The 27786-nt window shown below is 50.6% G+C and overlaps 5 protein-coding genes across 5 annotated transcripts in view; 1 reads left to right on the forward strand and 4 right to left on the reverse strand.

The window, feature by feature from the left end:
• Window positions 1-1484, reverse strand: part of relb (v-rel avian reticuloendotheliosis viral oncogene homolog B) — an 8843-nt gene extending 7359 nt beyond the window's left edge. Inside the window, exon 1 of the mRNA XM_084466299.1 lies at window positions 1222-1484. The gene's annotated coding sequence lies outside the window, so the exon portion shown is untranslated. The remainder of the gene's footprint in view (window positions 1-1221) is intronic.
• On the reverse strand, window positions 1213-2393 carry LOC311341601 (uncharacterized protein; the record flags this gene model as incomplete). Its single annotated transcript, XM_084466418.1, has 3 exons — window positions 2188-2393; window positions 2013-2030; window positions 1213-1904 (listed from the first exon to the last, which is right to left on the reverse strand). The coding sequence occupies exons 1-3, from the start codon at window positions 2273-2275 to the stop codon at window positions 1213-1215; spliced, it is 798 nt and encodes a 265-aa protein (XP_084322544.1). The 5' UTR covers window positions 2276-2393.
• An 828-nt stretch (window positions 2394-3221) lies between these two features.
• On the reverse strand, window positions 3222-14801 carry clptm1 (CLPTM1 regulator of GABA type A receptor forward trafficking). The gene is made up of 14 exons (XM_084466662.1): window positions 14719-14801; window positions 11929-12062; window positions 9131-9254; window positions 8844-9002; window positions 8577-8694; window positions 8254-8339; window positions 7747-7867; window positions 7364-7608; window positions 6986-7079; window positions 6703-6893; window positions 6462-6557; window positions 5685-5820; window positions 4955-5122; window positions 3222-4060 (listed from the first exon to the last, which is right to left on the reverse strand). Exons 1-14 carry the CDS (start codon window positions 14767-14769, stop codon window positions 3867-3869), a joined length of 1917 nt encoding a protein of 638 aa, XP_084322788.1. The 5' UTR covers window positions 14770-14801; the 3' UTR covers window positions 3222-3866.
• A 618-nt stretch (window positions 14802-15419) lies between these two features.
• Window positions 15420-19102, reverse strand: tbcb (tubulin folding cofactor B). The gene is made up of 7 exons (XM_084466303.1): window positions 18997-19102; window positions 18576-18703; window positions 18147-18290; window positions 17439-17535; window positions 16847-17038; window positions 16332-16404; window positions 15420-16239 (listed from the first exon to the last, which is right to left on the reverse strand). Exons 2-7 carry the CDS (start codon window positions 18693-18695, stop codon window positions 16125-16127), a joined length of 741 nt encoding a protein of 246 aa, XP_084322429.1. The 5' UTR covers window positions 18696-18703; window positions 18997-19102; the 3' UTR covers window positions 15420-16124.
• Window positions 19103-21469: 2367 nt separating this feature from the next.
• On the forward strand, window positions 21470-26682 carry six5 (SIX homeobox 5). Its single transcript, XM_084467386.1, has 3 exons — window positions 21470-22192; window positions 23827-25274; window positions 25796-26682. Exons 1-3 carry the CDS (start codon window positions 21483-21485, stop codon window positions 26515-26517), a joined length of 2880 nt encoding a protein of 959 aa, XP_084323512.1. The 5' UTR covers window positions 21470-21482; the 3' UTR covers window positions 26518-26682.
• The last annotated feature ends 1104 nt before the right edge of the window (window positions 26683-27786 follow it).

Here is a 27786-nt window from a genome sequence, read left to right on the forward strand (position 1 = left end):
CCACACGTACCCAACACAACCACACACACACTCCTCCTTCCCCTAACGCACACCCATCACAACCACACACACACACACACTCTCCTCCCCACACACACCCATCACAACCACACACACACACACACACACACTCTCCTCCCCACACACACCCATCACAACCACAAACACACACACACACACACACACACACACACACACTCTCCTCCCCACACACACCCATCACAACCACAAACACACACAATACCAAAACAACCCTGCCAAAGAGAGAGAGAGTCCCTGGGAGTCAAACATGTTAAGAGGCATGAAGCTCCACCAACAGCAGCAGGGTGAAGCTACGGGCAGCAGAGTCCTGGAGCCCATCAGAGCTGCTGTTCTGGACGTTCTCGTGAGCCACTCTCACAGCTCGGCTGTCGCTGGTCCTCAGCTCAGATTACACACGGACCAGGAGGGTGTGGGTCTGTGTGTGTGTGGTGTGAGTTATGCCATCTTTTGTGTGTGTGTGTGTGTGTGTGTGAGTGTGTGTGTGTGTGTGTGTGTGTGTGAGTGTGTGCGTGTGTGTGTCTCTTTGCATACCTGATATGCTGAGGAACCGCTACACAAAAGCTTGCGGAATAGAGTCAAAGAAAAGCAAACAGGAAGTGAACACAACGTAACGTCTGATCAACCAATCGGAAGAGCCGTGTGTGCTAAGAATGTGACCTTTCACCCCGGTGGGAGGGGTCGGAGCTCGAGAGGGGAAGGCAAACCGAAAGTAGGGATCAAATTACGGTCTCTCCCAGCTAGAGGAGCTGCCATGGCTCCCTGTTACTAGACAACACACAACTTACAAAGACATCTAAGTTGTGTTGTTTGTTGTGACAATAAACCAAACACCGAAGAGCACATATTACTTACTTAGTTATTAGTTAATAGTTCATATTAATTAACTATTAATAACGTTTCAGGACTTTGGTCTGCTTTAGAAGAGAACCCTCCTTCTGTGTTTTCTGTAAACCACGTGGTTTATAGTAAGCGCCCAAATAACACTGACAGTCCCGTCTCACTGCCCCTAGGTGGGGCTGCCAAGGCTGGAGCAACGGCGAGAAATTACATGAACTAAGGTCCTTAACGTATGAATCATAATCTGTCACGATAACTAGATCATATAAATCCTCTATTGAATAGCAATAATCACCTGACTGACAACATGCGTCATCCGTCGTTTGAGGTGCTTCAGCTTACCCGTTTTGTCGTGCCTCTTGCCACCAGCACCGGCTCGGGGGAGAAGGAGTCCAGGCCGAGCCTCAGGTGATCACAGCGCAGCTCCGCAGGGGGTGGAGGAGGGCCGGGCAGGCGGGAGCCGATGACGGGGAGGTGGGAGCCGGAGCCGGAGCCGGGGCCGGGGAGGCGGTCACTGGTACCGGGGAGGTGGGCGCTGGGGCCGCGGAGGTAGGCGCTGCTGGGGCCGGTCAGGTGGTCACTGGTCCCGGGGAGGTGGGCGCTGGGGCCGGTCAGGCGGTCACTGGGGCCGGGCAGGTGGGCGCTGGGGCCGGGGAGGTGGGACCTAGGACCGGGGAGGTAGGCGCTGCTGGGGCCGGTCAGGCGGTCACTGGTCACAGGCAGGTGAGCGCTGGGGCCGGGTAGGCGGTCACTAGGGCCGGGCAGGTGAGCGCTAGGGCCGGGCAGGTGAGCGCTGGGGCCGGGCAGGTGGGCGCTGGGGCCGGTCAGGTGAGCGCTGGGGCCGGGCAGGTGAGCGCTGGGGCCGGGCAGGTGAGCGCTGGGGCCGGGCAGGTGAGCGCTGGGGCCGGGCAGGTGAGCGCTGTGGCCGTGCTGGTGGGCGCTGGGGCCGGGGCCGGGGAGGTGGGACCTGGGTCTACCCTCCTGCCCGCAGTCTTCATTCTCAGTGATATATTCATCGATATCATCTGGGAAAAAAGTCGAGCATATCGGATTAATCCTGGTAGATTGTGTTGCATTAGGAAGTAGAAGATAGGATCGTGTGGTTCCGTGTGACATGAGGGCTGGTAACTCACCCAGATCTGCGATGTTCGCTGGAGCGGAGAGATAAAGTCACCGTTAGTGAACAACATTCACAGCTCGGGCTAAGCTTATTAAAGACTGTACTTTCATTAAGAAGCGGACACCGATAATGTAAACAACTATGAAGTGGTGGATCATGTAGTATCACGTTAGTGCGTCTGAACCTACCGTCCGTTCCGGGGAAGACCTCCAGGCCCCCCGCGGTGAAGACCTCCCGGACCCCCGTAGGATACGACACGTCGGGCGACAGAGACATCGCTACAGTGCGGGTCTACGAGCGAATGTGTGTGTTACGGTGAGCCGTCATCTACACTAGTGCCCAGTGACGAGCTCCGGGTGAAAGCACATCGTCCTCCCTCCCAGCGACCAGGAGGCCGGTCGAAAGTGGAAGTCCCCTGACGTCAGACATGGGGAAACCCCATGGGCGACAGATCGCGCGACGCACCGCCACCAGGTGACGGTGTAACCCCGGTGGAGACACACGACGGGTACACGTTGACGTTAACTTTCTAGAAAACTCGAGGAGGCGCGGCTTCGAGTTGCCCCACGCGTCCCAAAGAGATCGTCGACCAATAGGAGACGATGTGCGAAGCCGTTTCATGTGGTGTGTGAAATACCGCCCGCTAGTGGCGGAGAGGGGAACAACGTGAAGCAACTGTGGTCCTATGAATCAGTCTGTAAAGCCTGAATACATACCCTGTGTATACCCTGTAGTGTATATACACCCTGTATATATGTATACTTCATTACACTAAGAACCACAAACTTGAGATCTAGGCATGCATATTATTTATGTATATTAATAAAAAGCTGCTTAGTCATTTTAAATTACACTTACGTTTTACTATAAACATGTTCGAAATGTAATATGTACCAACATGAAACCATCTTAGCATAGAATTTACAGCACTCCATAAAAGCAAGAGACTGTCTTTCAGAACACACTTGGCGGCCAGAATCAGCTTTCAGAACCAGATGAGTGTGGATTTGAAACGGATCTCCAAAAAAGTACAAATCAAGAAAAAAAAAACCCGCAGAATTAGCTATCGCTAAACACTTTGACATCAGTAAAAACATGACACGCTGACTCTGTACAATTTCAGGACGTAAAAAATAAGTCTGACTGAAAATCAAGTACAGTTTCAGGAACATAGAAAATAAATCAGTGACTGAAAAAACAAAGTTCTCATTGACAATATTAATATATTTATATTAATACCAACAAGGCTATTTACTTTTATTAATTTTTTTTAACGTTCAAGTTTGGAACAACAACCATTAATTTAAAATGGAGGGTAGCATTCAGGTGGAGTGTTAGACTGGTCCCCCTCGGTGCTGTCACCCCCCTCCTCAGACCACCTGGCTCCGCAGCGCCCCGGCCCGACCACCAGGGGGCAACGCCTTGGAAATGTGACGCTCATGGAATGAAAGGAAGAAGAAGAAGAACGCTGGGGGGAAATCTACAGGTCAAAAATAAAACGCTAGGCGCGGCCTACGGCGGAAACAGAAGAGCAATATGTCTTGGGACTGACGCACACCTCACGGCCGTTACCCTCGAAAAATCATACAGAATACAGGACATCACATTTAGTTTACTTCACTGTAAGGGGGGGGGGGGGGGGGGGCGGTCTTCACCAGCGCTGAGCCACCACACGGATCAGGTAGTGTTAAAATAATGACTTATGTTGTCGTTGTTGTTGTTGTTGTTGAAGCGACGTCCATGACAGATAAACAACGGCTCCCTTCCCTGGCTTGAACAAGTCCTCTTTGTACTGAGGGGGTGGGAGGAGGAGGGGGAGGAGATGGGGGGGGGGTGGGGGGGGGGGGTTGGGGGCTGGGTCTGTTGGTTAGTCGTTCTTCTTCTCCTCGTCTGCTTTGTCTGTGATGGCGGCGGCGGCGGCGGCGATGGCGGCGGGCTCTCCGTCGGCGGCCGCGTCACCGTCGGCGGGCTTCTCCACCCCGCTGGTGCCGAACTCGTTCATTCTGTTGGGGTCGACCCGGTAGATCCAGCGCTGGTAGAGGTAGATGAAGAACACCACGTCTGCAGAGGGAGGAGGCAGCGTCAGAGGGCATCAGGTACCGACACAAGGGCATCAGGTACAGACACAAGGGCATCAGGTACCGACACAAGGGCATCAGGTACCGACACAAGGGCATCAGGTACCGACACAAGGGCATCAGCTACCGACACAAGGGCATCAGCTACCGACACAAGGGCATCAGCTACCGACACAAGGGCATCAGCTACCGACACAAGGGCATCAGCTACCGACACAAGGGCATCAGCTACCGACACAAGGGCATCAGCTACCGACACAAGGGCATCAGCTACCGACACAAGGGCATCAGCTACCGACACAAGGTCATGTCATGACGTAACACAAAGTCATCTCATCTCCTAATTCACTAAACTATGTCATCCAGTGGTTTGAGCCACTGATGGCAGTAATGTAAACAAACCCAAGGCAATATATCGATTTTTGTGAAGTTTTGCATCAATACAGAATAATAGAAGATAAAAATCCCAATCACAGTGTGATGAGGTCTGAGAGGGCAGAGACCTCACCACAGTGAGATGAGGCTGAGAGGGCAGAGACCTCACCACAGTGAGATGAGGCTGAGAGGGCAGAGACCTCACCACAGAGAGATGAGGCTGAGAGGGCAGAGACCTCACCACAGTGAGATGAGGCTGAGAGGGCAGAGACCTCACCACAGTGAGATGAGGCTGAGAGGGCAGAGACCTCACCACAGTGAGATGAGGCTGAGAGGGCAGAGACCTCACCACAGAGAGATGAGGCTGAGAGGGCAGAGACCTCACCACAGTGAGATGAGGCTGAGAGGGCAGAGACCTCACCACAGTGAGATGAGGCTGAGAGGGCAGAGACCTCACCACAGAGAGATGAGGTGGCAGAGAGAGAGAGAGAGAGGAACCCACCGTCCCGAAGACACCCTATTCTGTACATCATGGGCATCTTGATGACGAAGGCGAACAGGTCGTCGATGAAGGTGTTCAGCGCCTTGTAGGTGAGCATCCTCCACGGGAGGTGGGCTACCGACTTCATCTTGTAGTTGATGAACAGCTGCGGCGTCATCGTGATGAAGCCTAGGGACGGGGGAGGGGGGCGGCGTTAGGAGGGCAGCCACGTCATCACGACATCACAACACCACAACACCACGACGGCGACCGTCAGGAGGTTAGAGGTCATACAGACTCACTTATTGTGTGTCGTACGTCATGGCACTTTAAAAATAGTACTTAGTATTGTGTAGCATCTTATCCCAGCTATCTCTGTTGTGTACAGGGAATGGGTTAACCTAGTGATTGTTAGTGCTTGGCACTTGGTTGTGTAAACATCCTTACTGCACCGACAGCGATATATTGTTTCTCTTTCTTATGACACATAAACTTACTTGTGAGTAAACACTTAAACTTGTGAGTCGCTTTGGATAAAAAAACATCTGCTAAATGCCCTAAATGTAAATGTAAAACGAACAATGCGATCATTTCCCTTCCCTACGTGTATAAAGTCACACGCAGTCCCTAAGCATCGTCTGAATACCTTAGTGGTAAGAAAAACGGCTTGTTCCTAAGACCTATCTAGACAATATGCAGCCTTGAAAAGCAGGGACAAAAGGGCGAGGAAGCGAGCCCCGGGTCCACTTACCGAAGGTTAACAAGAAGCCGTAGAGCATGCTGAGCACCCAGGAGTACCAGCCTTTGTGCTCCACGTACAGTAAGCTGTAGATAGCGTAGCAGCCGAACAGAGGGTACAGCAGCCAGGAGAGGTACTTGAAGGCCATCTGAACGGGGGAAGGCCAACAGAGGAGCTACGTTAAGACGACTGAATGATAAACAAGGGTGGTTGGATTGATTTTGAAGATTTTGTTATCAAATAATTATATTTATTATATAATTATTATCAAATAAAAAAATAAAAAAGTATTTTTAATTAATTATTTGAGTATTTGTGATTTACAGCTTTTACCAGATTGCAGAAAAATAAAACAAACACAAGTAAGGTGCTTTTTTAACAGTAAGTCTTAGTATAGATATTGAGTGTGTGGTTGGGGGGGTGGGTGTGTAAGGGGGGTATCTATTCATTGACTATCATGAACTGTCAACATTGGTGCAGTGTTTAGAATAGGGCAGTGTACAATATAAACTATAGGTCTCTATTGTAATACCATGTGCAATATTACAATAGTGTTATGATGACGCAGTGTTGCTTATAATAGGGCTGTGTGTAATTCAGACTATGCAATATCATGTGCAATATTAACTGTGGGTTGTAGGTGTCAACTCACTGTGTTTTATGTATTTTCTTTTCTAATTTGTGTAACCACTCTCGATTGCCCGAGACAAATTTCGCTACCTTAAAGGCTCATCTTAAATCGTATATATTTTTTCCGTTACTCCTTGGGGGCGGTGTGTGGGGACTCACGTCGTCGTAGACTTTGGTGGAGGACTTGATGTATGTGGACTTGTCGTTAAACACCAGTCTGGGGATGACCCCGGCTATCTTATTCTCTCGGTCCAACTGAAAGAAAGCGGGCACAGAACGACGGTGTTACATGAGCCAAGCCGTGAAAACATGAATCTGAGAACTGATGGTAAAAAAAAAAAAAAGACCAAGGAATGTTCCAAAGAAAGGACCTCCTCCGTTCCCCTCGAGCAGGACTCACCTTGACGTCCATGACCTTGGTGATCTTCCAGAAGTCGATGAGCAGGCCGATGAACACGCTGACCTGCACCACGAAGTTGGTCTCGTTGTCCAGGATGTAGAGCAGCACCACCAGCGACTGGAACACCCCGAAGATGATGGAGCGCACCGACAGCCCCTCCAGGGACTGGCGGCTGTTCCAGAACTGGATGTCTGTGGAGGAGGAGAGACCCACATACATGTTAGGGAGGAGGAGAGGAGGAGCCATGCGCTCGTACTGACGAGACCCAGAGTCCCCCAGCTACCGTTCTTGAAGGCCAGGAACTCGAAGATGCTGTGGACAATCGACACCACGATGGTCACGCCCAGGAGGTAGGGGTTGGTTTCCAGAAGGGCCACCTGCAGAAGAAGAGTTCCACATTTCAAACCCGTCATGTAGGCAGTGGATAGTCAACGGTATGCATTGTTACTCCCGTGCCTTAGGGGGCGCTCTACGGCACGTGTTCAGTCTCCCTCGTAACATTGTTCTGGTGCTGGTAAATCAGAGTCACAACGGACATCAACGTCTCGACCTGCGTTACGTGTCACTCCGTTACTAACACGTTATCCTTGCACTATAAAACAAACATAACACAACTTTTAAAGTGACTTCTGGATAGCTTTGGGTTCCTCTCGGCCCTCACCTTGACGGAGTCCTGGTCCTCATCCGACTGCTCGTAGGTGTCGTCGGGCAGGAAGTTCCAGGGCGAGCGTGCGTTCTGCGCGGCGTAAAGCTGCCAGCGCCACAGCGACAGCTGGCAGAAGCTCAGCCGCAGCGGGAGGTTGGGCAGCGTGTCGTTGATGGGGTAGTAGTCCTTCTGCAGGTTCCAGTAGTCGTTGAAGTACACGATGGGGTAGTAGTCCCCGCTGACCGCGTCAAACTTGACGTCTAGGAACGGATAGGAGGGGGAACAGGGGAGAACAGAGAGGAGAACAGTCAAGCTTAACCTCTAGGAACGGATAGGAGAGGAGCAGAGAGGAAAAGAGTCAAACTGAAGTCAGCGACGGTAGCGGGGGGGGGACCTACGTTGGTCCAGGGGGGGTGGCACCGAGCCCTTGACCCAGGCTGTGTGGTCGTCCACGATGTTGATGGTGAGGTTGGGGTGCCAGTGGGAGATGACCTCCACTGGGCCGTGGCTCTCCGCCCGCTGCAGGAGGAGAGAGGAAAGGCAGAGGAGAGGAGTCAGAGGAGAGGAGTCAGAGGAGAGGAGTCAGAGGAGAGGAGTCGGCGAAGACGACAGCAGCAGAGCCCCAGAGCCACTGTCCGTACGTCTCACGTCTCTCAGGGACGACTCTTTATATCTACAGACATTTCTAAACCGTCTACAGTGTTTCAGACAGTTTTTCTACAGTGAAATCTAAACAGTCTATACACATTCAGCAAATTCAATTTGTGATTGTTTTTAGTTTTGTGCTTGTTTCATTTTATGTTTACTAATTCATTGGTTAATTTTTTTTTGTTTTGTGCCAACTAATAATATTTGTGTTTAATCTGAAGAGCAGACAAGGTTCTCCTGTCAGGATGAAGACTCACCTTGATGACCTCAGGGTCCGCCTCCGTCTCGCCGGTCAGCAGATTCTTGGTCTTCATAAACTTTCTTCGTTTGAACTTATTCAGCACTGAAAACGTTGAGAAGGGCCCATGTTACCAGAATGCTGCACCTTTTGGTGTGTGCGCATAAGGGTGTGCATGTAAGAGTGTGTGCGCACATGCATGTAAGCTTGCGAGTGTGTGTGCTTGTAAGGGTGCGCGTGTGTGTAAGGGTGCACGTGTGTGTGTAAGGGTGTGTAAGGGTGTGTGTGCGCGTGTGTGCGTGTGTGCGTGTGTGTGTGTTCCTTGGGTGGGCATTGACTTACTGCGCGTGGAGTGGACCGTGGCCAGCCTGCGGTACTGCCCCTTCCGTTTGGGGTCGGGGTGGAAGCCGCTCTTGGTGAAGTACACGTGCATGTACATGGAGCCGTTCTGCAGCAGCGCCTGCAAGCCACACCACCAGGAATGAGATTACACAGAGACATCCACACAGATAACCACTGTGTGGTCAACCCCCGGTAATGGGTTCCCCTCCCAGGGGGACCGTTTATTAACCGCCGGCTCTTAATCTACCCTAAACGCGTCCCACCCACCTCCGGGATGTCCATCTCCCGGTAGTGCTCGTAGCAGCCGTCGCCGTTCTCCCCCGTGGACCAGTCCCCGTAGACCAGGTCCTGGTGGAACCAGAACAGGGCCTCCGTGTTGTTGAAGTCCACGAACACCTCGTCCGGGGAGATGTACACGTAGAAGTCCTGAGCACACGGAAGGGAGAGACCGAGGTGAGGCGGGGGGGGGAGGGGGGGAGGGCGGAGCGAGGGCAGTATGACAGGGGTCCTCTGTGGACGCAGCCCTCATGAATCCGGGTCGGGCGCCTCCGTACCATCAGGGTGTCTTTGGGGAAGAGGTTGCGGCTGGGTAGCCGGGGGGCCCCTGCTGGGGTGCTGGGGTCGGGCGTGGCCGGGCCCCGGCGGAACCAGCTGCTGATGGCCCAGATTATGAATATCCTGGGAGGACGAGACGCAGGGTTAGGATTAAAATAGATACGGTAATAGGCTTAATTTATAAGCCTTGTTTTCCTTGAGGCCGGGCTATCGAGGAGGCGATACTTAGTTAGACTACAGCTTGTTTAGACAAGGGAGACAGGACGCGGTTGGCACCGATGTTTCACGGCTGATAAGTCACTCGTGACCGGTGTGAAGTTGAATTTAGCAAATCAACCAAAATGAATGATGGAGGGCTCTGATGGGCGGACATTTTCTATGGCCTCGCTTGGGATTCAGAAATGAAGGCCATTGTTCTAGTGCAGCCCTCAGGTGATAAATGCGGTTAAAACCTATTCTGCCGCTGCCAGCAATACAATGGGAACACGTTATAATGAAACGGAAGAGACCAGCCGCCGGCTGGAACAGTGAAACATCAACAACTTTATTGGTTTGGCAGACCTGCCACAAGGATGCTCAATATTAAACCTGTGACACACACACACACACACACACACACACACACACACACACACACACACACACACACACACACACACACACACACACACACACACACACACACACACACACACACACACACACACACACACACACACAGTGATGTCACTGTTCTGTGCGTGCGATGCATGATAATTAACAGGAAGCTTCTCTGTCACGCCGTGCATACCTCTGGCGGCTGTTCTGGTCCTGTTGGTTTCTCACATATTTGATTATTTAAGGTGTATGCAAAGCTCTTGGAAACACATGAAACTATAACAGTCATAAAAACAGTCAAGATAGACTGAGTTATGGAATTCCTTACGAAATATCACGGGCAAACATGTATGTTTAATCCAAGCTCTAATTGTAGATCATATTTGACACACATTTACTTAATTGGTTTGAAACCAGCAGCACCCACAAGGTTATCGTGTCAATGGTTTGTTTTCTGTTCATCATTCCTTACTGCATTAATACGTTAAGGCCCATCTTTAGTCTGTGTTGCAACATTGTCTCTTAATTTAAGCCTTGTCTCCTCTCCAACTAGCAACTATGTCTCCTGACACCAATTAATGAGCCCTCAAGCAGGCATTACCCTCCCACAGTACAGACAGCGCTCCGACACTACACGGCTCCCCACAGAGCAGTGTCGAGGCAGAGGCAAGAGGAGCGGTTAGGGGGAATACCCTTAGAGGTGTTCTAGAACGCACTACCCTTGCAGCTTTTCCACCGACAGTACCAGCTCAACTCGCCACAACTTAGTGCGGCACGACTTGGTTTGGTTCCAGGCACGTCGCGTTTCCATCTAAAAAAGTACCTCTTCAACATGGGCGGGTCGTAGAAAAGAACCTCTTCAACGTGGGCGGGTCGTCATTAGGTTTTAATCCCGGGGGACGGGATTCCCGGGAAATCAAGACTATTTCCTGATTCCCGGGAAAGGTTATGATGGGAAATAAAATAAAATAAAAAACGCAATAACTGCGCATCTATTGTCATATGGTAACGTTGATGGAGGCGAAAATCGAGCCCTGGGGAAAGGAACGACACAAAAACGAACGCTGATCCGTGTCCCCCTCGGGAGGCAGTCCGTGGACTCCAGCCACGCCGGACACACACAACCATGCCGGACACACACAACCACGCCGGACACACACAACCACGTGCAGCCTAAGTATAGCCCCGGGAAAGGAGTGTCACACAGGGCGAATCGCTGATCCGTGTCCCCCTCGGGAGCGGGTCCGTGGACTCCAGCCATGCCGGACACAATTTAGAGTGATTATTCCCGTTGCCAGCAGCCTGTTTATGTCATACAAAAGTACCTGCTCAGCTCGCTTGGAACCTCGACGGAGGTGCGGCTAAAAAAAGTACCAGGTACCAGGTACTTTTTTTGGCAATGGAAACGCAAAAAAAAAGGCGGGCCAAGTTGAGGCGAGTTGAGCTGGTACTGTCGGTGGAAAAGGGGCACTGGAGAAGTTCTAGACCAAGTTCACTGACCAAAACTGTCGCTGATGCTAATTTTCCAGAGCGGCTTACACGTCGATTTTGCAAACAAAGATTTCAAAGAAACTGATCTAAACTATAAAAAACGATGACTTCGGCCACTTTTATCGGCTCTGAGTTGAAGTTTCTCTCTACTCTGAGCGTTCAGGGAATAGAGGTAAACAACGTGAGATTCCGCAACACGCTCCACTTTCACTGAAGCCAAAGACGGCCCGGCTGCTAGTCAGACATCACAGCCAGATAAGGAGTACAGTCACCTGGCAGACCAGTCTGACGGGGCTATTGAAATGGCTGCCCTCTCCGTGACCTGCATTGAAGCTGTAGGCTTCAGCATCCGTCAACGTCCAGATTAAGACCTATAGGAAACACTTCCTGCAGGATTGTTTCTTTCAAGTGTGGATGCAGGAGTTCAAAGACATGTTCATAATAATGGACGCTGACTTAGAAATCCTTAAACAAACAGGGTCAACCCGTACACTGGTTCCAAAATGAGTACGAACCAGCTCGTGTCCGAATGATGGATTCACTGCCTCAAGCAGTAACGTAAGTAACGAAGGCTTCCAATAATGGGTTAACAGGGTTAGTGTTGATGGATAGGCTTAGCTTTTTCAATCATGTTTCATTACTAGGGGCGCATTGGTAGGGAAGGTAAACGACATGGCCGCCCTGAAGATATGAACGGAGAACGACGTACCTGAAGAGGACTCCTTTGATGACCTGCCAGGCGTTGGGGGGGGGCGCCGCCGGTGGTGCTTCCCCGGCATTCTCAGCGGTCTGGACGGCCTGGTCTCCATCTGCCACAGCAGCGACCGTCCCGTTGCTGCCCACCTGGAGAGAGAGAAAAGGGGGAGAGGGTCAGGGGGAGAGGGACAGGAGAGAGAGGGTCGGGGGGAGAGTCAGGGGGGAGAGTCAGGGGGGAGAGGGTCGGGGGGAGAGGGTCGGAGAGGGGGGAGGGTCAGGGGGGAGAGGGTCAGGGGGGAGAGGGTCAGGGGGGAGAGGGTCAGGGGGAGAGGGTCGGAGAGAGTCAGGGGGAGAGGGTCAGGGGGAGAGGGACAGGAGAGAGAGGGTTAGGGGAGAGGGTCAGGGGGAGAGGATTGGGGGGAGAGGATTGGGGGGAGAGGGTCGGAGAGGGGGGAGAGTCAGGGGGAGAGGGTTAGGGGGAGAGGGTCAGGGGGAGAGGTCAGGGGGAGAGGATCGGGGGGAGAGGATCGGGGGGAGAGGATCGGGGGGAGAGGATCGGGGGGAGAGTCAGGGGGAGAGGGTCAGGAGAGGGGGGAGAGTCAGGGGGAGAGGGTCAGGCCACCGACATGATAACTGTGACTCACAGAATGCTAATTTAAAAAATAATTTGCATTCATGACTGAATGCTAATTAAAACAAACAATCGGGTGCATGCCATCTGGAGGTAGCCCAGCCCATGTTAGAGGAGGTATGCCTGACCGTGACCCCTCTGAACCCCCCACACACCGGATGGATCAATGAGTGTTATGGAGTCGCTGATCAGGACAAACACACATTACACCTAAGAAGAAATCAACTCAAGAGTTCATTTTCATATCTTCAAAGCTTCTTCTATCTTTAAAATCGAATCTGAACGGCAACAAACCACATTAAACATGATCTCAAATCAGACACAATGGAATCGAAGAAGAAATATATTTCCGAAACGGTGAGTCATTCGCAATCTCTAAGCTCAATGTTGCCTCCATCCATGATGGCTGTCGGACGTTAACCCAATCAGCTCTGTGACAAAAGCCCTCCCCCCCAACCTCCCCCCTCCCCTCCCCCAGCGCCCGACCACATCATAGTGAGACAACAGACAGGCACACGACAGATCATGAGACCGCGCTATCTACACATCCTCTGCCCACAGAGCCCGGGCCTGGGACGTCTCTGGTTATTAAAAGGACAGACATGTGGACAGACATGTGCCCCAACGCCAGCTCTGAAAGAGCCAGTCGCTGAAATTATATGATGGAGGTGGAAACATCCAATCTCCCATCTTGAACAATCTTTTTTTTTTGATAGTTGTCCTACTGAAGTTCACCAGAAGATCCAAAAGCTATTACACGTTGCAATTTTGACAGTACAGCTTATTTGAAGAGAATAGTGCAGCCACACTTGGATAGAGCATTGGGTTGATGTTAACAATGTACAGAACACTGTTAAAGTTTCCCTCCACCGCCTGCTGTGGAGATGAATGAGAATCAGGACGCAACATGGAAAGGCAACACAAAAGAAACAATGTCATTAGACAGGTTTTGGTAGTAAAGTAAGATAAGTCCGACTGCCAATTCCTCTTGGAACTATTGTCACATACAAGGTTAACGGTTAATGCCTGGTTCTCAAACCCATGGCCACCAGACAGCAATCATTGACACGGTTCATATTCACTCAGCCAGGATTAACAATTAACCACCATCCCGGTTGAATTAGCCCAGATAGCTGCATGCTTCGAACAGGAGCCTGCTCTTCAACGGCGTGTTAGAAAAACGGGATAAATTATACTGAGTTTACTTCTCCATTTCATTGAGAAAGTCCTTGTTAAGGTAGACACCGGTTACAGACACAAAGACATCTGTGTTTGCAGAGTAACGTTTTCGGAGGAAACCGGTGTTTTAAAACCCCAAGTACAATTACCATGGACTGAATTAAGTGAAGCAGTACGATTATTAAGAACGAAATTAAGTGACCCAGTACGATTACTAGGGACTAGATTACCTGACCCGGTACCAATAACTAAATGACCCAGTCCAGTCCCCTCACGGAGGACCAGATGAACTGGTCCACTCCCATGATGAACCGGTCCAGTCCCCAGACGGAGGACCAGATGAGCCGGTCCAGTCCCATGACGGAGGACCAGATGAGCCGGTCCAGTCCCATGACGGAGGACCAGATGAGCCGGTCCAGTCCCATGACGGAGGACCAGATGAGCCGGTCCAGTCCCATGACGGAGGACCAGGTGAACGGAACCGGCCAGCGTTAGGACGGAACACCGCGTCCACGGAGGACAGGTCCAGGGTGCCCCAAAACACCCTGAGCTACAGGAGCCTCCACACGGCCTACCCCGGGTCACACCGACAGCGGGGCAGCATCACGGGTTGGAGCCCCGGGTCAGAGCCCTGATGACGGGCTGTTAGGCCGTGGGACTGACAGCTACACTGCGGTCGTCGGCTCGCTACGACGGCCGAGCACACGACGCGGAGGGACGGGACCGTCGCGGTGACACCGCCGTGTCTAAAGGCAGCGGGTCGGAACCAGACGAAATGTGGATTTCAGGTGCTGCGGGTTCGAGTCCCGGCGCTCGGCTAACGTCAGAGGGGGTCGTTTCAGACCGGCATGACTACGTCACTAATGGTGGTGGGATGACCTGTAGAAATCGGGGTTTTCTCCGCGGTTGCGCCTAGGTCTCGGTCGAAATTTGTACGGCGGCGTTTTTTTAAGAAATGTAGAAATGTGTGCGGCCCGTGTCATTCATTTTTACCTCGCCGTTGCCCACAGCCTCCGGACTCGCTGCGCTCTCCTGCGTCGCCATCTTCCTTGTCTCTGTCGCGCACACGGCAGGTTGTGAAATCACACTACTCCTATCGCGAGAACTCTCGTCACGGTAGTTGTGAAATCACACTGCTCCCATCGCGAGATCTCTCATCACGGCAGGTTGTGAAATCACACTGTTCCTATCGCGAGATCTCACGTCACGGCGTCACAATGACGGGATTTTTTTGGTGACTATTTCTGGTCACATTTATAAAACATGCTTTGAGCTTTTACCCCATGGTTTTTACATTGAAAAATATCTTCATCAAGCGTTCTATTATAACTTATTATAATTTATCATTATATTTATGTTGTTATAATTATCAAAAGCGTCCATACACTTAAACAAATATTGTTTTAACTCAATATGTAATCACCCACAAAAACTAAGTTGAGTTAAACGATTTTTATAAAATACAATTTACAAGATAGACCTACATTTAAGTACAAGCATATTTGATCAAATATTTATTGTCCGAATGTATTCATTTAATGAGAAATGTTTAATTTTACAGGCAGGTTAACTGTAAGTCTCCCAAACCCTATGGTTGGATCAATTATTGATGAAGGGTCAAAGAAAAATAAATCAAAATAAATATATATACACACATGTTTATATTTAGGAGCATAAAATTAGCTAATCCAGGCTTGAGTATTTCTCACAAGGACGTTTATTCAAATGATGTGATTTACATCCAATGCTTTAGGGTTCCAACAGTAAGTAAACCTCTTTGTATTCAACAGTTGTTTGTGCCGTGGTTTGGTGGCTCCTCACACACACCTACAGTACGGTCAAGTCCGTCTTTATGATCTTTTCTTTTTTTTATAAAAACATGAACACGTTATATACAAAAATCATATACAACCATCTTTATAGAGCCTGCCAATTATTTATAACAGGAAATAAAGATGACTGAAAAAGGTATCACTAGAATGAACCATGAAATGCTTATCCCGATTCGAACATTGCTAAGACTCGTCACTCCTGGAGTGGAGAAAGTGCATTCAACTAAAGACTCCCCCTTACAGTGCTCCCTGCTAGTGTTCCTCATGCAGCTAATTAACGTCTGCCAACTGTCAAAATTAACAAACGGTCTTCGTCCTCGTCACCTGGAGTCGACCGCAACCTCGTTAGTACAATAAAGATGAAGGCTTCGTTGCCGGGGCGCAACGGCTCTGGGCACGAGCCACTTAACGTTTTGATTTGTGAGTGCGAGTAGCAGAAAACGACACATGGTACGGGCTGATATGAGTGGTCCACCTCCTCTTCCACCTCTGGAGGGTAACCAGGCAACAGTAGAACATCAACATCATTAAGGCAGAACAATCCGTCGGGTGAGGGGACGCGGCAGTTTACATCTCATCCAGACCAAAGTCCTCCTCGGGGAAGTCCCCCACCGTGACGTTGACGGGCTTCACGAAGGCACCGTACTTGTTCTCGCACTCAAAGTACCGCTTGCCTCCGACACTGCAGAGGGAGACAGAGAGCGGTGATTAGACCACGGCAGATATCAGTACGTTCGTCTTCAACGTGCAGGACACTCCCTATAGCGGACGTACCTTCCGTCGTGTTTTCCGAGGGGTTCATCGTACTTCACCCCTACCCAGTAGCCGGGCTTGAAGTCGGCGGTACCTGCAGACACCAGGAGAACAGTGTTCAGAGAAAGACAAGAAATGCAACTTAATGGACGCACTTATTGTATGTTGTCCGTCCTGGCACTAAATGTACACACTTATTGTATGGTTTACTTCCTTTCACTTAAAAATGGTAGTAAATGGTAGCATGGTGTAGTGTCTTATCCTAGCTATCCTTGTTGTATACGGGGAATGGGTTAACCTAGTGATTGTTAGTGCTTGGCACTTGGTTCTATGAACATCCTTAATGTACCGACAGTGATATATTGTTGTTTCTCTTTCTTCTGACAAATGTACTTATTGTAAGTCGCTTTGGATAAAAGTGTCTTTCTGACCGCCCTAGATGTAAATGTAAATGTAGAAAGTCTTCCTCCTCCCCACATTCACTCAATCATCAGTAATCCTCCGAGCCCAGAGCTGTGTGTTGATGGACCACTTACCGACATACATGACGGCCCCTATCTTGGTGGGCTGCCCGGGGACCTGCACCTGGCAACGGCTCCCCACCGGGATTGCGTTCGCCGCGGCCTCCTCCATGGCGTCGCGGGCCGCCTGCTCGCTCTCCTTGGCGGCCATCTCCTCCGCGTTGAACCGGCCCACCCGCTGCTTCTTCATGAAGGACCTCACCGAATCTGAGGGACGGAGCGTTTGTTGGACTTGCACATGTACGTATTCTCCTGACATTATGTAGTTACATGTACGTATTCTCCTGACATTATGTAGTTACATGTACGTATTCTCCTGACATTATGTAGTTACATGTACGTACTTCTTACATGTACTCTTCTTGCAAAAGCTTTTTCACCTCTGTGATGAATCTCAAGAATTTAATTCATTTATTTCTTCCACCAGATTAAATTGAGCAGTCTCAATTATCCCAATTTACAGTGTAAATACCGGTTGAAACACATGTATATTTTAAACATCCACAAAGTTTGTATGCTTTATAATAAAAAACGTATGTAAGGTGGTGTTATGAGGGTCAATTACGACACGTTTATACACACATTCAACAATACACACATAATGTACCTGTTTTCTTTGCATAAGCATCGTCTGAGATGGTGAACTTCTCCACCTTGGACAGGTCACTGAACTCTCCTTCCTTGGCCCCACTGCAGTCCACCACCTGGGAGATCACAGCGGGACACATTTACACCTGCAGCTCTATGGGATGGTTACACCGTAACCATGGTGATGACCATGATGTCCCTGAGGTTAAAACCATTGTCAACGTATTGCCAGCCAGTCCACTATAGATCATAGCTATTTTGATTTGCTCATCCCAGCTGCTTTATGGTTCCCGGTGGCTTTACCCAGTATGATGCCAGGTATGATGATGTGATTTAAGTTGCATTGAAGTGTGGACAAAAGCTGTGGTTCACAGTGTCACATTTCCTACTGGAGACTAGGAGGAAGCACTGAGGGATATGCAAATAACTCGACAGAAGCAAATGACTAAATAATCAAGCAGAGATCTGCGGCGTTTAAAAGCCAAGTTAAGCCAAGTTAACCCTTTATTGTAAAAGATAAGTTAACCCTTTATTGATCCCAGAGGAGAAATTGGGGCGTGTATAAAAAGTGTATCAGGTTTTAAGTATGGTTGAATGCGACTTGACCAGGGTGTTCTCTACATCCAGTGGAGAAGCAGTTTCCCCATTCAGACCAGTACCGGGCAGCATGGCCTCATCCCGAGCCCACACTCTGGACCAGCCCCTCCCATCACCAACGTCTACGTACATGTATGCGGCAGTCGTCGTCCACTGGGTAGGAGCCCAGCAGCGCTTCGTTGTTGTCCATCTTCACCAGGAACTGGTCACTGGTGCTGTACAGCTCCAGCTCCATGCAGGCCATGGGCGTCCCCACCACCATCTCCAGCTTACCCTGAACCCAGGAGCAGAGGGGCACAGGGGTTTAAACCACATCACTGTGAGACATGAGGGACACGTGAATACATGTCTCTTTCACTTTGTTGTTACTCATGGTTTTGTCTCGTTATTTATCATGCTGTCTATTTATTGTTGAATGTGTATTGTTCGTTGTATGGCACGCACCTCAGTTACCAAAACAAATTCCTTGTATGTGAAAACCTACTTGGCAATAGACCAAGCTTTCTGATTCTGACACGTCACACCACCCAGACCCTTAGTGAAGGTGTCCCGCCCGCACCTTGAAGTCGGCGATGCAGAGGCCTCTGTCGAACTTCTTGTTCACTTCGAAGGAGCTCAGCGTGCTGGTCAACCGCACCGCCACGGTGGGGTTGGTGATGACTGTCAGTCCCCCGTCCATGACTCCGACTGAAGAGGACACACACACACACACACACACACACACACACACACACACACACACACACACACACACACACACACACACACACACACACACACACACACACACACACACACACACACACACACACACACACACACACACAACACTAGCTAGTTAGCATGCTGCTGTCACCAGAGTAACGTGGATACACTGGATTAGCACCACTAGCTAGTTAGCATGCTGCTGTCACCAGAGTAACGTGGTTACACTGGGTTAGCACCACTAGCTAGTTAGCATGCCTACAATAGTTACTTACATATATCTGCTTGGGTGTTGCTGTAGAATCGAGGAGGAATACAACCAGCAACTGGACTCCGTAGCAAACTGTGATGTCGCAAAAGGTCTGGAAGGTTCCTCCCTCCCACCACGTGACTAGGCGAGAGTGGGAACAACAAGTCACACAAACGACCAATGAAAACGCGTCATGACAAAGAAACCGTCCGGACACACCCACTTTGAGCTTGACAGACAGGACCGTTAACAAATAGGCATGCGGGCCAATAGCACGCATCGGCTAGCAACGATATGGGATACGACCGCTTGGTGTCGCTGCAGGCTGAGTTGCCAATGTTATTTTTTAGGAATATATATATATATTCTTAAAGATATATCATTTTTTATATATAATTTAAAAAGGGGGTTATTTTAGATAATAACCGGCGACGTTCTAGGCTACATTATTACACGGCTACTTGCCGAAACGAAAAAATAACTGTCTTTTGACTATTTATTTGTTACCATTCGTAGTGTTGATCACCAGAGAAATAGTCCGCCAAAGACGTTGACGTCGCTAAGCAACCGAATCCGCTGGGTTTGATAAGTTACCGGACTACTTGCGGAGTGATACACAGACGTGAATCAGGCAAAAAAGCCACTTTCCTTGACAGTGCAAGTTCGGGTTGCATAAAAGTGCAGACGGACCAATTGCGAACTACTGCAGCTGCTGATGCCATCTCTCTAAGTTACCCGCGCCCACCCCAAACCAATCGAAATAAGTGTATACATGTCGATTATAGCGGACTACACCACCTCTTCTATTCCGCATAGAATTATATTCCGGTCAGAGAATTGTATTCCGATTGAGGCGTAGGATATATGATCATTTTTTTTATTCCGATTGAGCTGTTCTTTCACTTCTAAGCGGATCAGAAGTGTCCATGTAAACGCGGCTGATGGTTAAACTGATCAAAAAAGATGATCAAACTAGAATGACAACAGAATGTATAAAATGGTATATCAAATAAACAGAGAAAGAGAGGGGGTTCAACCAGAGTGAGGGAGGGAGGGAGAGACAGTGTGACAAAGAGTGTGATTTGGACCTCACCTCACTTCATGCATAACCCCCCCCCCCCCCCCCCCCCCCGGCGATATCATTTTATTTGGACATGACCCTGCAATCGACATGGCAGAATTAATATGACCCCCCCCGGTTCCCTCTGTCAAATGTCTATGGGAAATAACATGGGGTTTATGAATGATCGTACATAACAAGCTCTGTAGGTGGCGAAGAAGTAAAAGCTGCGTCACGTTTTGAACTACACACTTTTATCATGTAGTTTCGACTGGCGTTTTGGATTGTCGGTGCCGTTAAAGTAGTAAACGATTATAAATGCTAATTTAACGGAACCTAAAATCCAAAAAGCCAGTCGAAACTAGATGGAAAAGGTGTGTAGTTCAAAACGTGATGCAGCTTTTACTTCTTCGCCACCTACAGAGTTTGTTATGTACGATCATTCATAAACCCCATGTTATTTCCCATAGACATTTGACCGAGGGAACCGGAGCCTCGGAGGCGTCCTTTTTCTTCAGAGGTCTATTAATATTTCACATCAATGACATCGTGTGACGAACGTCTGCTTTCTGAAAAAAGGCTATTCACATGAAATAAAACAATAAAACATTGAGACCATTCCACAAAGCACACCGGGTAATAACAAATTCAACCCATGAATTGGGACACGACATTCCTTCTACACAGGTAAGTAACAGGAAGAGACATCACAGGAAGTGACCAAACCGGAAGTGACACCATCGCAAACTAAAACTGCTAAATAAATTTATACATTAGCTACATTAGCGTGGGCCCCACGCTGATATAGCTATATATTACTACTAATTACTAATGTATTAATTAAGCTTAACCAACTTCATTATACGCGTCCTATGAGGAGTGGTTCATATTGGGATAGGCAGAAGCACAGTTTAATAACAATTAGTTAAATAATAATATGTCATTAACTTTTATATTAACATATAGTTTGTAAATAAACATTTAACATTTAAATGATGTAAGAAATAACTGTTAATTAGTGCCAAAAATACATTTAGTTAACTATTAATAAATATGAATACAATATTAGTTAATCGATTGTTTTCTATTTGTTAAAACATTAACATACAGATTTTATGCACACAACTAATATTTTATTAATGATGAAAAAACTATTAACTTGTGCCAAATAGATATTTTAGTAACAATTAACAAATATTAACAAAGGGTTAGGTAATGACTAGTTTGCTATTTATTATGGCACCTTATTATAAAGTGTTACCCGATCTATCTGGAATGGATAGATAGTCTATTCGGATGGGTGTATCCAGATATGATCGCTTCCAGCTCCAGAGCAACACGGTGACGCGCTGTGGGCGGGGCCAACCCTCCCCACATCCATCATCTGCTTCGACGTGAGGATGAAGAGAGGGAGGAGGAGGAGGAGGAACTAGAAAAAGTTACAGCGAAAAATGGCTTCCTTGTCTTCGGAGTCTGCAAAACAATCCGAGGATAGCCCAGAGGAGCCCGCTGCAGTGGAGGCCAACTCGGAGCTAAAAGAGGACAGCGATCCGGACGAAGTTTCCGAACGATTACTCCAAACTTTCCAGAAGTCGGCGCTGAGCTTCTCCCCGGACCAGGTGGCGTGTCTGTGCGAAGCGCTGCTGCAAGCGGGCAACGCGGAGCGCCTGCACAGGTTCCTCTGCACCATACCCCCGTCCGCCGAGCTGCTACGTGGCAACGAGACCCTGCTGAAGGCCCGGGCGCTGGTCGCCTTCCACCGGGAGGACTTCAAGGAGCTGTACGCGATCCTCGACAGCTACGACTTCCACCCGGGGAACCATGGGTTCCTGCAGGACCTCTACCTCCGGGCGCGCTACAAGGAGGCGGAGAGGTCGCGGGGTCGCAGCCTCGGCGCTGTGGACAAGTACCGCCTGAGGAAGAAGTTCCCCCTCCCCAAGACCATCTGGGACGGGGAGGAGACCGTGTACTGCTTCAAGGAGAAGTCCCGCAACGCACTGAAGGAGTGCTACAAGAGCAACAGGTACCCGACCCCCGACGAGAAGAAGAACCTGGCCAAAGTCACCGGGCTGTCGCTCACACAAGTCAGCAACTGGTTCAAGAACCGGCGGCAGCGGGACCGGACCCCCTCCGGGACTCCCTCCGGGACCCACAGCAAGAGGTAAGCCCGACTCCGAGGTTGAGTTACACCGCGATTCACAAACCACCGTTTACTAAACTATAAATCTCCACATTCAGCCCCAACACAACATTGCATTGTGTATTAACGCCTCCGGGACCGTAGTAGTAGTAGTGTATTATGGTCGGGAGCGATACCGAATCCTACTAGAGACTAGAGGACTCCGTTTCTTGACCGAGAAGAAATCGTCAATAAAACGAGTCAACCCCTGATGTCCACACGGTGGAACCTCCCCTGACAGGCCACCGGCCCCCAGACAGACAGCAGACTGATGCAGGGCCCCAGAGCATGTTGCTTTGTTATGAAATGTGAGATCCAGGCACCCCGCGGAGTCTCAAGTTTCCTGAAACCCAGCACCGGTCCACTGAGCCGGCGCCCTCCCCGGGGGCTGGGCAGACATTCTGGAGGTTATCTCCACTATCTAGGGCTATGCTTCAGCTCTTTGTAGAAGAGATTTGCACAAAGAATACAACACTTACTGCCGTGCATAATATTGCGCTGAGAGATAGGACAGGCTTGAGTAAACCGCAGCGCTACTATCGGTTTATGTGGGCTGCTTCTGGTCGTGCAGTGATATCGGTGCACACATTGATTGTAAGCCGTCAACACATGTGGTTAGTTATATAGACTATAGGGTAAAGGAAGCCAGTTGATGTTTATTTTTTGCATAAATTAATGCTTGGTTTCATAGTTATAAAGTATTTATAAAATCAATTTGGGATATTATTGTTTTTTAATGGTGCTGTAAGAAAGCCATCTAAGATGTATCTGTCAAATTATCTATAAAATTTGACACAAACAAAATACATATAAATAATTTTACAAATATATATACACTCTTATATAACTGACTAGTGACATGTCATACTTTGGAGGTTACTGTCATGTTTTTAGATTGACCTACAAACACACACTACACACACACCTTCTCTGCACAAACACACACTATACACACCTTGCCCGCACAAACACAAACTACACACACCTTCCCCTCACAAACACACACTATACATTACGGGTGTAACGACACACTAAAGTCAGGGTTCGGTACATACCTCGGTTTTTAAGTCACGGTTCGGTATGTTTTTCGGTACAGCAGTTTTTATTATTTTATTTTTATTAAACAATTTCATTTTGATTTGATTTATTAAATTAATTAATCAAATACAAATTGAGGATAAAAACACAATAAAGTCCAGGACTTATTTCCATTGTGGTCCTCAACACAAAACATCAGGACAAGACAAGGCACTCACAGAGTGTGTGATAATCAATAAAAACGTAATTAAAGAAATTATATATATATATAATTATTATTTTTTTTTTCTTCGGTATGTACCGAAATGAAACGTTCATCGAACCGTTAGACCCGTACCGAAATATTTAAGTTCAAATACGCGTATCGTTACACCCCTACTATACATACCTTCCCCACACACACACACCCCTACTATACATACCTTCCACACACACACACACACACACACACACACACACACACACACACACACACACACACACACACACACACACACACACACACACACACTCCACACATTTCCCCTCACAAACACACACTCCCCCTCCCCCACCCACACTGTTTCTCTCTGTTCCAGCGACTCCGACGGGAACCAGAGCTCCGACGACGAGGTCCACATGGACGACGAGCCGCCCCAGGACCCGGTGGGGTCCAGCACCCCCGTCCTCTCCTTCGCGGGGGTCCCGGGCTCCGCGGGGGGCCAGCTCATCCTCAACGGCTCCAACGGCTTCCTGACCACCTCCTCGCCCCTGCTGCTCAACGGGGCCGGGGTCATCCTGAACGGGCTGACCCTGGGGGAGTGCGGCACGGTGACCCTGAGCCCGGTGGGGGGTCACCCCCCCGTCCTCCTCAACGGCGCCCAGGTCATCGCCAAGCCCGGCCCCCCCGCCCTGCAGGGCGTGTCTCTGACGGAGGCGGACGGCGCCGCCATGGGCGCCAAACTGAACGGTCTGACCCAGCTGGTGCTGAGCGCGGAGGCCGGCCCCCCGGCGGCCCTCGCCGCGCAGCACAGACTGGAGGCCAGGGGCCCCGGGGGAGGAGGAGGGGCCGGCTCCGCCCTGGACTTCATCAACGTCCCCCCGGGGATGGAGATGACGTCAGAGGGCGCCGGGCGGACTCTCTCCCCCTCGTCCCCGTCGCCGTCTCCCGTGTCGGCCGCGGGCCCCTCCCCCTCGGCGTCCTTGCCCTCGCTGGTCTTTGCACAGAACGGCCCCCACCTCCCGTCCCCCATGGCCCCCCCCGGCGTGGTCCTCTCTCTCTCCGGCCAGCAGGGGGAGTACGTGGTGCTGAGCAGCGCCGGCCCCCAGCTGACCCCGTCCAGCTCCGTCTGCCAGGTGGTCTCCTCCTCGCCCGGCGCCGGGCCCCAGGTCTTCTCCCTCCCCCAGGTGGTTCCGTCCATCCAGGGCGTCCCCGTCTCCCAGTTCGTCGCGCAGCACGCGGCCGCCGGGCTGACCGCCGGCCCCCAGGGGTCCCAGTGCCCCCAGCTGGTCCCCGTCTCCTCCCTCTCCTCCCCCCTCTCCCACTTCCACGCCCCCCAGTCGCTGACCCTGGGCCCCCCCCCCCAGCTGGGGCAGCACCCCCCGCAGCAGAGCGCGTCCCTGGGCGACGGAGGCGCCACCATCGTCTCCGTCACCCAGCTCCCCAACGGGCCCTTCCCCCAGGGCCTGGCCCTCACGCTGGAGGACCCCGCAGCGGCCGGCGGCGTCCAGACCCAGGCGGGCCACGCGGCCGTCCCCGTATCCTCCTCCCAGGGGCCCCAGACCAAAGACCCCTCCGTTCCTCAGCTGGTCCCCAGCTCCTCCTCCTCCGCCACCGCCGCCTTCTCCTTCGCCCCGGCCACCCCCTCGCTCTCCCTCTCCGCCGGGGGGCTCCCCATGCAGATCCTCACCTCCGCCCCGGGCGGGGCCGGGGGCGCGACTCAGGCCCCCTTCAGAATAAACCAAGTAGGGCCCCTTCAGAGTCTGGGGACCCCCAGCGTGCAGCTGCTCAACTCAGGAGTGATCCAGCTGCCGTCTGCGTCCGGAGGTAACTCGCAGTCTGGGGGATGTTTAGGACGGTTTGACGTTGATTGATTATGAAGAGATTATATTGAATGTGAGAACATTCACGTTACACACACACACACACACACACACACACACACACACACACACACACACACACACACACACACACACACACACACACACACACACACACACACACACACACACATTACTTTGCTGTTCAATGCAGCACATTTAGCTATAACGGTATAATGGTGATTGTGTTTTTATTGTCGCTTCGTCTGATTATATTTGTGTATGCATACGTATTTTTGTACGTATCCACTACTTTACGTTTTTAAAACTGCATGTTATTTCGTCAAAATGGAAGTTCTATAAACGTTGTGAAAGGAAGCGACTTATATTACTGATATTGTTGCACATATATTACATACGGTGTATATAAAATATAAGAAGGTAATATACCATGAATAGAAATAGTATGTTCTAACCAGCTGAATGAAACCTGGACGTTATTGACCTAGTTCTCCTGACCTCCAGGTAACCTCCTGCTGGGCGGGGGGCCGTACCTCAGCGTCCAGCAGGGGAAGCTCATCCTCACCATCCCCGCCGGCATCCAGCTCACCAGCCTGCCCCTGAAGCCCGTTCCCGAGACCACCCCCCTCCCGGGCGGCGGCGGCGGCGGCCTCCTCCTTGGGCCCCCGCCCCCCGCCCAGCTGACCCCCGCGGGCGTGTCCTCCCCCGCCGCCGCCCTCGTCTCCTCCCCCCTCAGCTTCATCAACTCCTCCCCGCTGTACGGGGGCCCGGACGGCGGCGGCGGCGGGACCGGCAGCCTGAGCTACGCCGCGGCCCCCCAGCCCGGGCTGGAGCCCTCCGTCCTGCACCCCGCCTCCCACCTGCTCACCCCCGAGAGCCTGCTCTCCCTCAGCCCCATGTGCAGCGGCGCCCCCCCGGGCCCCCCACTCTCCCAGCTCTCCCAGCTCTCCCAGTCGGCCTGGAGCCCCGTGTCCCTGCCCGCCTCGGCGGGCCTGACGCTGTTCGACGTCCGGGGGGGAAAGGGGGAGCTGGGGGAGGACCCCGCCCTGATGGGCCTCCCTGGAGGGGAGTCCCTGCTGCTGGGGGGTACGTCCCCGGACCAGGACGGGGGGAGGGGGTCCCCGCTGGGGCCCTCGGAGGAGATGGACGAGGACTCTAAGATCCTGACCCAGCTGCAGTCGGTCCCCGTGGACGACGAGGAGGACGACGACGAGCTGGGTCTGTAGGCTCCGCCCCGCTCCCGGCCAGCACTCCCACTTTTATGAGAAAAAAAAACCAAAGGCGACGAACGTTGCGTTAATAATCACGAAAAAGTCCCTCTATGTGCGTGGAGACAATGAACTACGGCTGCGTGGGTTCGATGCCAGCATTGAGTTCATCTCAGACCTGATCATCACCAGTGGACTAGATATGGATCGCCAGGGTTTCAGGTGATTGACTTGCTGATTGATCACCGCATTACCTGACCCAGAATGTTTTACTGCAGAGATCTGTCCGATGTCTGCCTTATGGGCATGCCTCTGTCCGCTGCCTTATGGGCATGCCTCTGTCCGCTGCCTTATGGGTGGGGGCGTCTGTCCGCTGCCTTATGGCACGGCCCCCCTCACCTCCTCACACTCTAAACACACACGTGCCTTTCTTCCGTCGCTTCCAAACGACATACTCCTGCCGGTCGAGTGGTCCCCGGCCCGAGGGTCAGAGCGCTTTGGCCTCAGCAAAGGGAAGCTTGTGACCGTAGCCAATCAGAGTCACCTCCAATCAGAGACTCTGGTCACAACACAGAGTAACCAATCAGCTGCCTGATGGATCTATAGTGACCTGTGGTTGGTCACATTTCAGACCAATGTAAAGTGCAGTTATTATGAACAGTGCATCTACTTTATTATTCGCGAGCGCTGGGCCTTTGGGCAGACTGACTGAAGATGTGGTGATAACTGCTACACTATTTAACAACTATGTGCACATTATCCTTTACACTTCCAGGACCAGAAGTTAACGTGTCCTCAGCAGGAAGTCTACATGTTGTGTTTGGATTTTCATCCTGTCACAGAGCGACTTTGAGATCATCAAGCCACTTTGTAGACTCATCCCTGGGCGCCATGGTTACCAAACGATAAAGACGTCTAAGGTGTTAATCTGAGGCAGCAGAGGAAAGGTCCAACGTAGAACTTTGACATCCTGGGGACAGAGAGAAACGTGCAGAAGTTTTGTTTTCATATTTTTTCCCTTGTTCACAGAAATGCAGAAATGAACCAAAGCAGTCCGATAGCAGAAGCGAGACTAGGATTCCAGTAGGAATAGTGCAGTAAAAAAAACGATGAGATTATGTTTTCTTAAAAATACTAGACAAGAGATTCGAGGGCTGCAGCAATATTTAGTCCAGTACCAACCATGAACAAGCCTATACCTATACCTATGACTGTAGAAGAAGACCTAGGATGTAGAATTAGCAGAGGGGCAATGCAAGGCATCTGAAGAACACACTACATGACGTA

This window comes from Micromesistius poutassou (assembly GCF_964030765.1).
Source record: "Micromesistius poutassou genome assembly, chromosome: 4".
Classification (NCBI taxonomy): Eukaryota; Metazoa; Chordata; class Actinopteri; order Gadiformes; family Gadidae; genus Micromesistius; species Micromesistius poutassou.